Source organism: Andrographis paniculata, unplaced genomic scaffold (assembly GCF_009805555.1).
Source record: "Andrographis paniculata isolate CXL003 unplaced genomic scaffold, ASM980555v1 Contig32END, whole genome shotgun sequence".
In the NCBI taxonomy this organism is placed as follows: Eukaryota; Viridiplantae; Streptophyta; class Magnoliopsida; order Lamiales; family Acanthaceae; genus Andrographis; species Andrographis paniculata.
The window spans coordinates 3,713,311-3,728,522 of NW_026137565.1; the positions used below are offsets into that span (position 1 = coordinate 3,713,311).

At 36.1% G+C, this 15,212-nt stretch overlaps 2 protein-coding genes across 4 annotated transcripts; both read left to right on the forward strand.

The window, feature by feature from the left end:
- Positions 1–502: 502 nt before the first annotated feature.
- LOC127247649 (probable disease resistance protein At4g27220) lies at positions 503–7,662 on the forward strand. 3 transcript variants are annotated; one of them, XM_051269600.1, is made up of 5 exons: positions 503–747; positions 1,863–4,852; positions 5,109–5,510; positions 5,902–6,420; positions 7,481–7,662. In XM_051269600.1, the coding sequence occupies exons 2-5, from the start codon at positions 1,871–1,873 to the stop codon at positions 7,505–7,507; spliced, it is 3,930 nt and encodes a 1,309-aa protein (XP_051125557.1). In that variant the 5' UTR covers positions 503–747; positions 1,863–1,870; the 3' UTR covers positions 7,508–7,662. The 3 variants fall into 3 exon arrangements, with proteins under 3 accessions (XP_051125557.1, XP_051125559.1, XP_051125556.1); XM_051269602.1 differs by lacking the exon at positions 5,902–6,420; XM_051269599.1 differs by lacking the exon at positions 7,481–7,662 and having other exon boundaries at positions 5,902–7,474.
- Positions 7,663–11,919: 4,257 nt separating this feature from the next.
- LOC127248010 (uncharacterized) lies at positions 11,920–14,982 on the forward strand. Its single transcript, XM_051270134.1, has 4 exons — positions 11,920–12,048; positions 12,233–12,314; positions 12,471–12,580; positions 14,049–14,982. Exons 2-4 carry the CDS (start codon positions 12,303–12,305, stop codon positions 14,800–14,802), a joined length of 876 nt encoding a protein of 291 aa, XP_051126091.1. The 5' UTR covers positions 11,920–12,048; positions 12,233–12,302; the 3' UTR covers positions 14,803–14,982.
- The last annotated feature ends 230 nt before the right edge of the window (positions 14,983–15,212 follow it).

Here is a 15,212-nt window from a genome sequence, read left to right on the forward strand (position 1 = left end):
TTGATATGTTGTGAAGTCCAAATTCGAGCATAGGGCGTAAATTTTTTTGGTCAGTAGGTATAATTTTTGGGTTGCATACATTAGGATTTTGCCTTTACTTTTTATAATGAAAATATTATTACCCGTAGATCATTCTAATCGTACTGAGTTATCAAATTATGTCTTTTTGTGTTTTGTAACATAACAAAATCATACAAAATGCAACGTGTATGGACAAGGCCGAACCTTAACAAAATATCGCGGATGGATAATATCTCATGAACACAGAACGAGTGGTTTCAGATCGATGATTGTCTAAAGAATCGATCGAGCAATTCATTTGATCCTAAAAGTCATATATAATTCCACAAGCATCCATTTGTTTATTTATTCCACAGCAGGCATTAATGAATGCAGCCAAGATTTCAGACAGTGATTAATCAATATATGCCCCACCATTTTATCATCTTCTGAAAAAAATCTTTGGATCAAATTACATGAAATTCAGAGAGAGTTTCACAGCCATGGAATTTATAAACTTTCTGTATCTATCCATCTCTCACTCTACTCAACATTAGAGTCTTCATAGTTTCTTTAATTTGCTATATATTACAGCAACTTATTTCATTAAAAGATGGTTATTTTTTTTTTTTATGTAAGATTTTCGCGGCTATATTAAGGATTTGATTGCACGTTGCCGTAGCTTTTGGCCAGTTATTCGTCTAGGCTGTCCGTGGCAAAGCTACGATTTGGGTGGATCGATTACAGGTTATTTTTTCATAGTTTCTACAACAAATTTCGCTATAGATTCTTGAAAATTCATTATTACATTGGCTACATATATGCTTTTGTTTCGCAATGATACGGTGAAAGAATTTAAGATAAAATTATTAGTAGTAGATGAAGATGAAGGTCGAGGGTGTATTTACTTTGTGATTTTTTATTTTTTGGTTATTTATTTAATTAAATAATTGGTTGGATACGATGTTTAGTAAAAAAATATATTTTTATAAAAAATCGTGAAAAATCAAAGGAAATAAAAATCATATTACATTAGAGATTAGCTTTATGAATCCATCTTTTTGTTACCGAGACGGCCACACATTCAAAATATTTTAGCTGCAATGAGTATATATTCGAAAAATATATGTATTTTGTTATTGAAAGTTTTCCTTTAGATATAATTTTTGTAAGTTTTTAAATTCTAAAATTTTTGAAAATAATAAAAAATCAAGTATTTGATAGTAATATTTTAAAATAATTATTTTTTTTAAAAAAATCTAAATTTGTGGTAAAAGCCGCAACTATTTGGTCATTGTAGTAATATGCTTTTGTAGTAGGGTGCAATTAGGTTTAGTACTATCTGATTTGATCAAATAAACATATCTAATATAGTGTTATTTAGAAGTATCAATTATGTGATGTAAAATTTATATATTATGGCGTACTATATATACATTTATTATGCTGAAAATAATACTTCTTTCGTCCCATAACAAAGTATTCATTTTTTCATTTTATTCCATCCTATAGCAAAATATCTATTTCATTTTTCAGTAACTGTACTATCTACCTAACATTACAAATACCCTTACAACTTCCAATATATTACACAAATGCCATTAACTTTATATCACACGTACTAACAAGGTTATTTTAGTCATTTTTACTTTATTCCTATTATATCCTAATATAATACTAATATTTCTAAAAATACTTGCAAAAAGCGAATGAATACTTCTTTTTGGAACGAAAGGAGTATTTTGTGGTATATGTTGCATTATTATATATTGTATTATCACGTGCTGCTGTTGTCTGTATGTGCTAACTGATCAACTCAGTATGGTTTCGACTTTTTGTAATATATTTGTTGATTCTAATAGGCAAAAATATGGAGATAGGCGAAGTTATAAAGCCCCTTTTGGACAAACTCTTCGAGTTGATCAAAGAGCAAACGAAATATGCTACGAACTATGAAAGCTACATCGATGTCCTAAACAGTGAAGTCGAAGCTTTAACAACTGCGAAAGTCGAGTTAAAGGAGAAAGTTCGAGCAGTCAAGATCGGAACTACGAACGACATTCTTCCGACAGTCGACCACTGGTTTGGAAAAGCCGAGGAGCACCTAAAAAATGCCAAAGAAATTCAGGACAAGGTTTCGGAAGTAGGAAATGGCTGCTTCTCTATGCGATCGCGCTGTTCATTAAGTCGAAAAGCCGAAAAATCAAGTGAACAAATAAGAATTTTTCTCGAAAAGGAGAAGTTGCGCGATATATCTACACCTGCGCCGCCAATATCGAAGACTCTTAATCCTCCGAAACCGATACCTATGTTCAAATCTCGGAAAGTCGTCGAAGATGGCGTTGTTAGAGCTCTAGAGAGTGGGAGTGTTCATTTGATCGGGATATGCGGCATGAGCGGTGTCGGGAAGACTACTTTGGTCGCAAAAGTTCGATACGAGAAGCGCGCATTGTTCGATGATAATGTGATGGTCGTTGTCGGCGATAAGAAAGTCGAGACGGTCCAGCTCGAGCTCAGTCAGTACTTAGGATTGAGTATAAATGAAAATAAGTCGTCGCAAGCTATGGCGATTGATCTGCGCCGGAGAATAGGCGAAAACCGGAGCCTAATAATTCTCGACGATGTTCAGAGAGTGATCGATTTCGAGGCGCTGATCGGATTAGGAACGAGCGATTTAAAAAACTGCAAGATTTTGGTAACTTCTGAAAACAAGGAAGTTTTGAGTCGAATGGAAGCGAATATCTTCGCGGTGGATCCGTTATCGGAAGATGAGGCGTGGTCTCTGTTTCGCGACACGGCTGGAAGTTGTGTCGATAAGTCGAATTTGAAGTCTATAGCGAAGGAAATAGCGAAGGAATGCGAGGGATTGCCGCTAGGCATTGTAAGCCTCGGGGAAGCTTTGAAAGATAAAGAAAAACATCATTGGAAGAACGCGTTGAAAGGACTAATAAGTTCGGATCCGAAGTTCAGCGACTCGGAGCATCTGCAAGAAGTTTACGGCCCGTTGAAACTATGTTTCGAGCTGTTGCACGATGAAGATGCCGAGTCTCTGTTGCTGCTTTGCAGCCAGTTTCCGAAAGATTTCAACATTAGCGTCGACGAGCTAACCTTATACGCCACAGGGTTGCGCTTGTGGCCGGAGGGAGTTTCCAATTTAAGCGAGGCAAGAGATGAAGTTGCTGTAAAAATTGATAAGCTTAAGAGTAGATGCTTGCTGTGTGATGGAGATCACGGCGATTCAGTGAAAATTCACGATCTTGTTCGCAGCGTCGTTAGATCTATTGCGCGCGAGAAGAAGTTGGTAGGTGATGCTCGAAGAAGCGAATGGATATTGGAGTTTACGGATACGAAGATAGAGTTTCTTGACGAACGAAGAGGATGCAATTTCCCGAACCTTAACATCTTGATCGTACAAAAACATTCGGAAATGCTCGATTTCTTGATGGAGCATCGAGGCGTGAAGTTTTTGATCCCATTGGACGAACGTATGGCAATGAGACGAGCGAAGAGTTTGGAGATAAGCGATCTATCGTTTTTGGAGAGGAGCGAAGAGCTGCGCGTATTGTCTTTGAAAGAAGTTTCATTCGATTCGCTGCCGCGAGGAATGGCGCTGCTGAAAAAGCTTCGAACGTTGCGACTATACAATTGCGCGCTGAAAGACATATCGATCATAGGTAAGTTACCGAGTCTTGAAATTCTGAGCTGCATTTGGTGTGTAAATATCAGCGAGATACCTCTCGACATTCGAAAATTAGAGCACCTCAAGCTGTTAGATTTTTCGAACTGCAAAGGCTTGAAAACCGTGGCGCCGGGAGTTTTATCGAACTTGGTTGCATTGGAGGAGTTGAGGATGCTACAAAGCTTCGACGGATGGGAATCATCGAAGAGAAATGAAACCGAAAGAAAAAATGCGACCCTCATGGAGCTTCAGTCATTACACAACTTAGCGCGATTGGAGATTCGAGTGAAGGATCTTCGCCTGCTCGAGGAAGAGATCGAGCTTCCAAGAAGTGTCGAAAACTACAAAATAATCTGTGGGAACGTCGATGCTCCAAATTGGTTTGACACTCTAACAAAAGGCTTGGCCTTGTCTCGATTACCCGAAGATATTCGAATCTCCAGTTGGATCGAAAGGCTTGCGACAAGCGCCGAGGGGCTGTACATAGACGGCGAAGGATCGAAAAACTTCGATCTCTCACAAGTTCAAGGGACAATCAAGAGTTTGGAAGTTAGGAACTGCAGAGGAATTGAGGCATTGGTGAACACAGAACAGAGTCGCGTTTTCGGCGAATTGGAATTCTTGCTGCTCGGCAATCTTCCGAACATTAAAGAGCTCTGCGCCAGCCGGATATCTGATGAAGCGCTTTCTTTCGACAACCTTAAAATGATATTTCTCGAGAATTTGCCATCATTATCGCGTTTGACTCCAAATCAGAAGGTTGTTTTCCCTCGCCTTTCTGAGGTCGCTATTTGGGAATGTAACGAGCTACGGAATCCCCTCTCGATGGAAATCGGGATGGATGCTGTCCTAGAGCTCGAACATCTTGATATTAGACGGTGCGGAAATATGAAAGAGTTGTTTTTTCATGAAGGAAGAAGTAACCTTAAATTCGAGAAATTGAAGAAGCTGACTATAGAATCTATGCCGAGTTTGAGGAGTTTCGGCCAAGGACTTGAAAGCCTTGACTTTCCAGTGTTGGAGGACTTGACAATCGACTTCTTGGATACGTCGCCGCCTATTATCCCTGTTTTGAAGTTAGATGACTTCTATCGTCTCGAAGCAAATACGGAGAATAGGGAGGTGGAGCGCGCGCGTGATTATCGATCTCTAAATCACTTTTTCGACGTAAAGGTATGCATTGATGCCTTTGTTCTTTACATCTATAAGCTAATGTGTTCATAAGTGCATTACAATTCTATTTATATGAGCATTTTTTGAAATTTTGACACTATTTATCAAAAAATAACTTTATTTTATGTTTCACGTCAAATACTTATTTCATTCAAAATATCACATCAAATGTCCAATTTTTTATTATTCAATTTTCTTTTTAAACTCCGGAACTTCCAAAACTCTTATGGTTCTATATATGTCTATGTTTTGAAAGGTTGAATTTGGAAGGTTGGAAAGGTTAGAACTAAGATGTTGGGACAACATTCGAAGTTTATTTTCATCTTCAATAAGCAAAAGTGTCGCGGAACTTGAAACTATATCCGTAAGTTTCTGCTCGGGCATGGAACAATTGATTGAAGTGGAGAAAAAAACAGATGAAATCGATAAGTGTGAGGCTATAGAAGAAGATGATGAAGAGATTGCAAGAAAAAGTATTGTTACATTCCCAAAACTGCAGGTAATCCGTTTAGATGTGTCGAATCTTACAAGTCTCGGAAAAGGAATCCAAAGGATCGAGTTCCCCGTCCTACATACATTGGATATTCGCCTGGAATTCTCTCATAAAAGAAAACAAAAATCTCCCGACAACGATGACGATGTACTTGGCAACAATGAGGTATGTAACACTATTTCAATTCAAATTATTTTTTTCAAAATTGCCTATAACTCTCATAGAAACTAACGTAAATTTATCTTCACTTTAAAAATTGCATTACGCCCCTTGTACTTTTCATTAAACCCCTTTTTACCTTTTTTCTGTGTGATGAGAAAATAATTTCTTATCTATATTTTTTTTGCATAACAGGGTTTAATGCGTACATCTTTTTAAAGTATAAGGAGACGCTATACAATTTTTAAAGTATAGAGAGTATTTATGCTGAATTTTGAAACTATAAGAGAGTTATGGACAAATTTACAAATTTTTATAGTATTTTGAAACTTCAAATCCAAACCCAAACCATAAAGGAATACATCAATATTTACTACCAAATTGTTCGTGTTTTTAGGTAATATTTGGGAGATTGAAAACCTTAGAGATTGATGGTCATGACAAGCTCATCCAAAAATGGTGTAAACAAATTCAACCATGTTTCTTTACAACATTGGAGGAATTACAGATAGTTGGTTGCCACAATATTACAAGTTTATTTCCATCATCAATGGTAGAGAATCTTAAAAACCTCACAACACTAACCATTATAAGTTGCAACAAAATGGAACAAGTTGTTCAAGAAGACCAGGGCGAAACTTCGAAACTATTCCCAAGTTTGAAAGTGTTAGCTCTTTTGTCTCTTCCCTCATTGGAAATATTTTGCCAATGGAGATGTGCTCTTTTCTTCCCATTGTTGGAGAGCATAACCATTGACAAGTGCCCGAGGATGGAGACTTTGGCACGAGGATCTCTAAGGACACCGATGTTGGCTACACTTACAGTGGACGACACACGTTTTCTCCGAAATGAATTGAGTGGAATCGATGATTTGAATAACTTCCTACGCCAACACATTGTGTCGACAAAGCAAAAGGTGTGCCTCGATAACCATCAACATTCTTACCTATTTCTTGCAAGACAACACTGTCAAAGACTTCTTTGATATGCATTTTTTTGGTTATTACAATCGTTGTCGTGTCCATGGTTCGCCGGATCGGCCGATTCGGGTCCGACTCGGCCGATCCGGAACCGGAACGGGCAGGACCGTTCCGGTACGAAAAAAAAATCCGATTTTCTTCCAAATCTTCATGAAATCACTCAATTTTTTTTATTTTGGAGATGTTTTTGTCAATCATTCTCCTTCCGTTACTTCAATTTAATACGTAGAAATTGTGAAGTACTTCAATTTCATATTTGGAATTTGAAACTTGGAAAGGAGAAGATGTGAGTTTAGGGATAAATTTAGGGAAGATATTGTTCGGTAAGATGAAGAAGTAGTGGAAGGTGCGGCTGCGTTGTGAATAAAGAAGGTTGCTGAAGAAGAAGAGGATTGGAGAGGAAGATCGAGCAGTGTTGTCGGTTGGGGAAGAGGATAGTGTAGGTTGGGAAGAAGAACGAGTAGCGAATAATTAATTGAAAATATTTTGGAAAATAACCTAAATAATTATTTAAGTCCATTTAACTTAATTTTTGTAAATATAAGTATAAAATTAATTTGTTTACTTTGGATCGGAATTAGTATTAGATTATTTTAATTATTTTGTTTATTTAATTTTTAAATTTAATTGTTTTGATTTGTCTTTAATTTTTACTTAATTTATCCAAATTGATTTTCATTAAAATTGATATTTTAGAATAACTTATAACTAATTGTAAAATTATTTTTTAGATCAAATTATATATATAATTTTAAAATTAATTATATTTATGTTTTAATATATTTAATTGTGTATATTATCATTTTTTAAAATAAAAAATTTTATATAAAAATAATGTTGACCGATATTTGAACGATACACCGCGCCGATATGCCGCGACGTATCTGGAACGATGAAAGCCGATCCGCGACAACGATCCACGACGGCGAACCATGGTCGTGTCCCATTGTGAAATTACTTATCCACATTAATCCCGCTCCTTCTTCTTTTTTTCAGGCATCAACTTCATTGGCTACGACATAACCTGGAGCGAAAGCTGGAAAATATGTCAAGTGTAATATTTTTAAGTACATACAAACAAATGTTTATTTATATTCTCAAAGCATATTTTGTTTGCTCCTCTCAAACCTTGTAAAACTCAGTGAGAAATCCATGGCTATCTAAAATTTGTAGATTAAGGTCTGGCTCTTTTCGAGATTTTTCTTATGTTCATAATATTTTTCTTAACCTTTGATAGTGTTGATAGTAAACTAAATAAACCTTAGCTCTTGATCGATGGGGTTTGAATCAGTGATTTCAAAGTCACCAATTATCTTATACCAACTCGAATACTCCTTATGATATACATTATATTTTCTGAACTTTTCACGGTGTTGATGGTAAATTAAATAAGATAGAGGGAGAAGAGTCAAAAACAAAAAATGCTTTGAGAATATACTAAAACATTTGTTCTTCCGTTCCGACAAAGCTTATTTTGTTTGCAGAATCCGCGATGAAGCAAGTCAGTTCCTTCCTCTTCACCCAAATCTGAACAGATTCTGTAATTAAAGATCAAAAAAATCTAACCTTAAATCAACAATAGCTACCAAAAGTTGAAAAAATCCAAAATGCAACGACCCGATGCTGCAGATTCCTTCCCTTTGTGATAACTTTTGTCACCCTGCCTCTAATCTCTTGTTTGTTCTGTGCAATTCTGATGAGTTGTTTTTTTAGGGGCTTCAGCCATGTTTTTGTCCAACCAGTCCTGTGTTTTTTTGAATCTTTGGAGAGATTCTAACAGTGAATCAGAAAATTTAATGTTTCCTATTGGTTGGGGTTTAAATTAATTCATTGTTGGTTTTTAAGGTTAGTTTTGGTGTTTAATGGTGCCGAGAGTATAGGGATGTCAAATGGGTCGGGTTAACCTCGGATCCACCCCGGACTCAGTCTTACTGGGATGAGTTTGGGTCTAAAAAATTTGGTTCGGGGCAGGTTATGAATTTTGAGTTTTAGATCCGGTCGTGTTCAGTGCGGGTTATAAGTTTTACTAAGAACTCGTCCCTCTTTGGACCCGGACATGAACCCGGATATTTTAATAATTATTATAATTTATTTATATTTTTATATAATATAAATTATGTTATTTATTTAAAAAATTTAAACATAAAATAGAATTTTAATTTTAAATCAAATTTGTCTTCGCATTTGTTTCTTCTATCATTCTTATTATAATCGGGACTATTGCTGACCACCATCACTGTCGACTATTGTCAATATTTTATTATTCTAATTTTTAGAACTATAATTTTTTGGTACTTTGATGCGTACTTTTTTTAGTATTAAATTATTTAAAAAATATATATTTTATTCTTTTTTTTTTTTTAAAAAAAACGTGTATGTCGGGTTGGCTCTGAACCCGGAGGGTTCGAGGCGGAACGAGTTTTCGGTCCGAGTTGAAGCAGGGCGGGGCGGGTCTTGGGTCATAATATTTTCTAGCGGGGCGGGTCTCGAGGCCTGCAAAACCCATCCCGAACCCGCTCCGCTGACATCCCTACGAGAGTATGAGCGCAACAGGAAGGCTTTCGAAGTATTTTTCTTACAAGTTCAAAAACATTATAATTACAAATTGATACGATTCCAATACACGTTGAATATTACACAATATAACCTCTAAAGGGGGCATACAATATACTTGAATTGTCAAGATTCTTTTCATCAATTTTGGAGAGGCTTTCCACATCATCGAAAAAAGGCTCCGAAGTCTGCCCTAACTGGGCATTGGTGAGGGATTATTATTGGGTATTGGTTATGTAAATAGTTGTCAAATATGCTGTTTAAGATTTCTAGTTACTTTGTTACTTTATTGGGATATGAAGCCTGATTATATTCTAAAATCTAAGGATATAATTTAAATATGATTTATAAATTATATTCTAGATATTAGAAATATGATTTGGATATTATTGGCATAAGCTTAGCCTATAAATATCCATGTTTTCTCACTTTAACATGTGCCTGTAAACTTTATAGTAAAATTCCTGGCTTGGCAGCGCCTCTAGACGTAGATCATTGTTATCGAACTGGGTTATCAAATTCTTATGTTATTGTGTCCTTGTTTGTCTTTTCTTAATTTCATGAAATTTTTGTAACAAGTGGTATCAGAGCCTGGTTCATTGGTAAGGTGGATTGAGAGACATTGGATATTGATTGTGGCTGTGGAAATCCTTTGTGACCTATGGAGGTGCCTTGTGTCGAAAGTCTCCTGGCGGTGTTGGGTCGGTCCCGACAGTTTTTGTAGGTCAGGCAGCGTGTACCTTTTGTGATAGGCGGTGCAAGGTAGACAGAGAAGGATAAGGGTTTCGGCAAACGCAACGAAGGCGATATCCGATGTGCTCCCATATTAAGTGAACTTTAGGTTTGTTCAAGATGGATGAAGTTGAGTAAAAGAAGATTGACAGGAAGACGATGAGTGTGGTTCGATTAACCCTTTGGGAGAATGTCTCGACTGAATTTAGATCTGAAGCAAAGGAAATGGTGAAGATCAAGAGTGGTCAAAGTTGAAGCCGGAGAACAAGGACAAGGAAGATGCAAGTCAGGTGGTATGTTAGAACTGCAAATGACACTTGAAACGATAGTGTAGGGTGCCGGAGAAGGATTAGGCTTCAGCAAACGCAGCGGAAGAGATATCCAATGCGTTGATTCTGAGTGTCAGCAGTCCAATTGAGTCATAGATTTTGGTCTCAAGAGCGTCATTCCACTTATACAGTGATTCGGGAATCATGGAATCCTATACCACAGGTAATTTTGATGTTGTTTATCTTGCAGATGTGATGAAACACTAAAAATTGTAGGTAAAGGGATGGTTCGAATCGAAACACCGAATGGTGGGGAGTGGAGACTGAATGACGTGAGACATGTCCCGGGTCTAAAAGAGAATCTAATTTCCGTGAGACAATTGGGTGAGGTAGGTTACTCGAAAGTGGAAGGGCGCCAGAGAAGGATCAGGGTTCGACAAACGCAGCGGATGAGATATCCAATGCGCTGATTCTGAGCGTCAGCAGTCCAATAGAGTCATGGATTTTGGTCTCAGCAGCGTCATTCCACTCATGCAGTGATTCGGGAATCATGAAATCCTAATACCGCAGGTAATTTTGGTATTGTTTATCTTGCAGATGATGAGACACTAAAAATTGTAGGTAAAGGGATGGTTTGAATTGAATCACCGAATGATGGGGAGTGGAGACTGAATGACGTGAGACATGTCACAGGTCTAAAAAGGAATCTGATTTCTGTGGGACAATTGGATGAGGTAGGTTACTCGATAGTTTTTGAAACTAAGTCGTGGAAGGTAACTCAAGGATCCATTGTGGTGGCCTAAGGGAGAAGAGATGGAACTCTCTACATGACGAAAACCATGCAAGACGGAATCAGTTCTGTGGCCATAAATAATGACACAAATTTATGGCATTCTCGTCTCAGACATATGAGCGAGAAAAGGATAAGGGAGCTTGTTTCAAATGGAAGATTTAAAAAATGAAAGATCAAGAGAAGATTGAACTAAGTTAATCTTGCTCTTGGCTTTTTGCTCATGATTTGCATTTGTGCTGAGCGCACACGTACTATCAATCCCAATGGCATTGGTATGAAGGATAACAATTGAAGTCAAAGAATTTCATATAAAAATCAAGAAAAGATTGAACGCTTTCATATGTTCCTCTTGGGTTGTTGTCCATTATTTTCATTCGTGCACACATACTATCAAGCCCAATAACGTTGGTCGGAATGATAACAATTGATGTAGAAATTTTTTAAAAATAAGAAATCAAGCAGAGATTGAGCATGTTTAATCTTCCTCTTGGAATGTTAATCATGATTTAGATGCCGAACGCACATCAACTATAAGCCAAATAACATTGGACAACAATTGATGTTAAAATATTTCAAATAAAAAATCAAGAAGAGATTGTGCATTGATCTTCCTCTTGGATTGTTTCTTATGATTCGCATTAGTGCACAAATACTATCAAGCACAATAGCATTGAATAACAATTGATGTAAAAAAATCCCAATAAAAAATCAAGAAGATATTGATAATCTTCCTCTCAAGAAGTTGTCCATGATTTGCATTTGTGTCGAGCGCACACATACTATCAAGCTCAATAGCATTGTGTAACAATTAATGTGAAAAAACTTTCAAATAAAAAATCAAGAAGATGTTGAGCACAGTTAATCTTTCTCTTGGGTTGTTGCCCATTATTTGAATTTGTGCCGACAACACACATATTATCAAGCCCAATAGTGTTAAAGTACAGATGATATAAAAAATTTTCAAACAAAAAATTAAAAACATATTGAACACAGTTAATCTTCCTCTTTCGGTTTTGTCCATGATTCATTTGTGCGAGCGCACATATACTATCAAGCCCATTAGGGTTGGTCCGAAAAATGTCCTAGCCCATTACAACCCATTTAACTCTCATAACTAGGGTTTCAATTGTTATCCTTCTCTTTTGTCAACTTTTGGATCTCATTCTCGCCGTTTTTCTCTCTACCTCTTGTTCCTCTTGGTGCTTTTTGCGATTAAGGTGAGGATTTTTTTGGCTTCAACCATGTCTATTGTTTGAAGAGTCCTTTTGTGTGTTCCTTTAATTATATTTTGTGAAGTTTTGTGGGTGTGATTTAGGCTAGCTTTGTTTGGTATTGGTCTTGGTTTGAGCTGATTTCATAGCCGATTTGTTGGATCCATTTGTGTGTCTATTGGTGGCGTAGCCGGCGCTCCCCTTTCTCGGTCTTGACGACCGGCCTGAGATCAAAAGAAAGGCTTCGATCTTTAATTTTCATGGCTATTTTGGTATTCTTCACTAATTTTCCATCTCTTGTGTTTGTTTTACTGATTCGAAAGCAGCATAGTTGCATATTGATCCAATTTCAGTCCATAAATACGAAATCCTACGATATATAACTGCCAAATCCTCCGATCCCTAAACAACAATACCTGGATTTTCAGATCCTTTTCACCTACCTTCGAGAGGATTTCACCATCATGGATAAAACCTCCCAAAATCTGCACGGCAACAACCAAAGCAACCAGCTGAAAGATTCGGGAGTCACTGGCAGGTATCATTACAAACTTTTTCTAATTTTATGACTTTGTAATTGCTATAGAATTTCAATCTCATGTATTTATTGGCAATAGCTATTAGCCGACTCGATTAACCCGTGTGACTAAATAAATATATCATCCGATTATATGTAAAATAACAAATAAGGAAGCGTTGTTCACTTAACCTATTTTTGGGTGACAATATTCTCTATAACTATTATAAAAATACAATATATACATTTTAACACAAAATATATATATATTTACACTTTATTCACCTATAAAGTAAATAGCTCAATAAAAAATATATTATATATACATGCTTTATTCAACTATAAAAGTCAATGTTTTAGCACAAAATACTCTCCCTTCCACTCCAAAGTCTTTTAAAATTTTATAATATAATAAAAATAATAATATTTTATTAATTAGTTAAAATATGTAAAAACATTTGAACTTTTTTTTTGACTTTATGTATATATTTATAATTTTATTATTTTTACTAAAATAAAAAATAAATATTTTATTAAATTAGACGGATAAAAATGATAAAAAAATATAGAAATAATATTATATTATTAGTTATTGAAAATTATAGAAATTTTATTAAAATAGTTGATTATTTTTAAATATTTTATGGAAAAAATAACGTATTTTTATATATTTATTTATTGTTACTTTTTATAACGTTTGAATTCAAAACCACTACCCTTCAAATGCATTATAGTAAAATAGCTTGTACCTGCAAACTAGATGTGTTTTTATTGAAATCTATTAACATTGTTTTTTTTTTTTTTATTATTAATAATAGTATAAATGTAAAAAATAAGTAATTATATATATTTTTTATTAGATTCATTTTTAATTAATTAATATTTTTATTGAATTATATTCATTTTTATTTAAAAACCTTATGTGATAAAAAAAATATATAAATTTATAATATTAATATAATAATTTACATATAATAATTTCAATTATTCTAATTTGTAAAAATAAATTTATAAGTTAAAAGAAGAAAATATATAATGTAAAAAACATACAATATGTGTGAAAAACTAATAAAATTTTTTCAAGATAAATAAAAATAAGAAAATTTAAAATAAAAAGCTAGAAAATATAATATTTCATTTAAAAAACTATTGTTATTATTTTTTTACCCAATAAGCTATTATAAAGCTCTAGAAACAACCGTGCGCCAAACACACGATTAATATTTTTCAGTTTCCATGATTCTTTCTGCATTTGTGCCAATATTGTCCCTCGGATCCTTGTCACAAAAATAAACTCTATTCTTCTATTCCCTAGCACATACACACGATATGTTTGGGGATAGGAGATATGAAATATTGGGGGATAGGGGATATGAAATGTTAATTGGACAAAGGATTCAGTGTGCAATATTGTACAGAAGATGTGAAGATTAATTAATGAGTACTGGAGCCATTTCACTGACATGTTCCTGTTATGAATGTAATTTAGGGAGAGGATGAATGTAATTCCAGAGATTGATGCACCCGGGGAACGGGTCATCTACGACGTGAATAATCCTCGGTGGCTTTCATCACTGCTGCTTGGGAGGTCGAGTTCCGACGTTCCGAGCACGGATGTAAGGGAGGCAATGGCGCCTGGCCGTGTTGTGTTGGGGGATGCATATTACGACAGCCAACCCACAAGAGGACCAGGAGGAAATGACAGTGGTGGTGGAGATGGGGATAGGGATTTCTCGATGTTGTCGGGCATAGCAGCCCCGCCGGCGATCCAACAGTCCGTGGGGCGGACTGCGAGAACAGCATCTGAGTCGGATTTGGATAGTGGAGAGTCGCTGCAGCCGAGACCCTTCAAGTGCGCTCGTAGAGAGACTAATATAATTCCTGCGATTGATGCAACAGAGGGACAAGTCATCTACGACGTGGATAATCCCCGGTGGCTTTCATCGCTGTTTCTTGGGAGGTCGTGTTCTGACGTTCCGAGCATGGAGACAACCGCTAATGGCCGCGCTGTGTTGGGGGATGCATATTACGACAGCAATCCAATAGGAACAGGAGGAAATGATAGTGGTGGTGGGGATGGGGATAGGAAATCTTCATCATCGTCTGGGATAGAAGCGGCGGCGGTGATGCAACAGTCGAAGGGGCAGACGGCGAGAATGGCATCCGCATCAGATTTGGATGCGGATGCGGATAGTCGAGAGTCGCTGCAGCTAGCCAAGGAGGATGAGGAGTCTGTGAACTGAGCTGAACTGAAAAGCTGAGCTGATATGCGGTAGAAGGTGATGAAAATTAAACTTGTTCAAAAAAATTTCAAACAAAGCGCAGTATTTTTTATCAAGCATTTACTGGTTTTTAAGTGACGGTTTATTTACTGAAGTTATTGTTAGAACAAACCCTTTGATATATAACTGCGTTTGCATTTACTTCTTGTTGTTTGCTGTCTCTAGAATTTTACTTGTATCTATATATATTTGCGTAGTTTTATAAGACCATTTCCAACCCACTGCATAAATGTAGTGAGTTGGCTAAAAACGGAGGGGTTGGGGCTCCAACCCAACCCCATTTCCTCCCAATTTATGGGAATAGCTACATTGTTACTTAAAAAATGGCATTGTAGTTCAACTTCATTTTTTAAGTAGAGTATTTTGTATAT

Coding starts and splice junctions, on each gene's coding strand:
- LOC127248010 (XM_051270134.1), top strand. Junction 12,581..14,048: donor GATTCGGGAGTCACTGGCAG/GTATCATTACAA, acceptor AATGTAATTTAG/GGAGAGGATGAATGTAATTC.
- LOC127247649 (XM_051269599.1), top strand. CDS start 1,871: ATGGAGATAGGCGAAGTTATAAAGCCCCTTTTGGACAAACTCTTCGAG. Junction 4,853..5,108: donor ATCACTTTTTCGACGTAAAG/GTATGCATTGAT, acceptor ATGTTTTGAAAG/GTTGAATTTGGAAGGTTGGA. Junction 5,511..5,901: donor ATGTACTTGGCAACAATGAG/GTATGTAACACT, acceptor TCGTGTTTTTAG/GTAATATTTGGGAGATTGAA.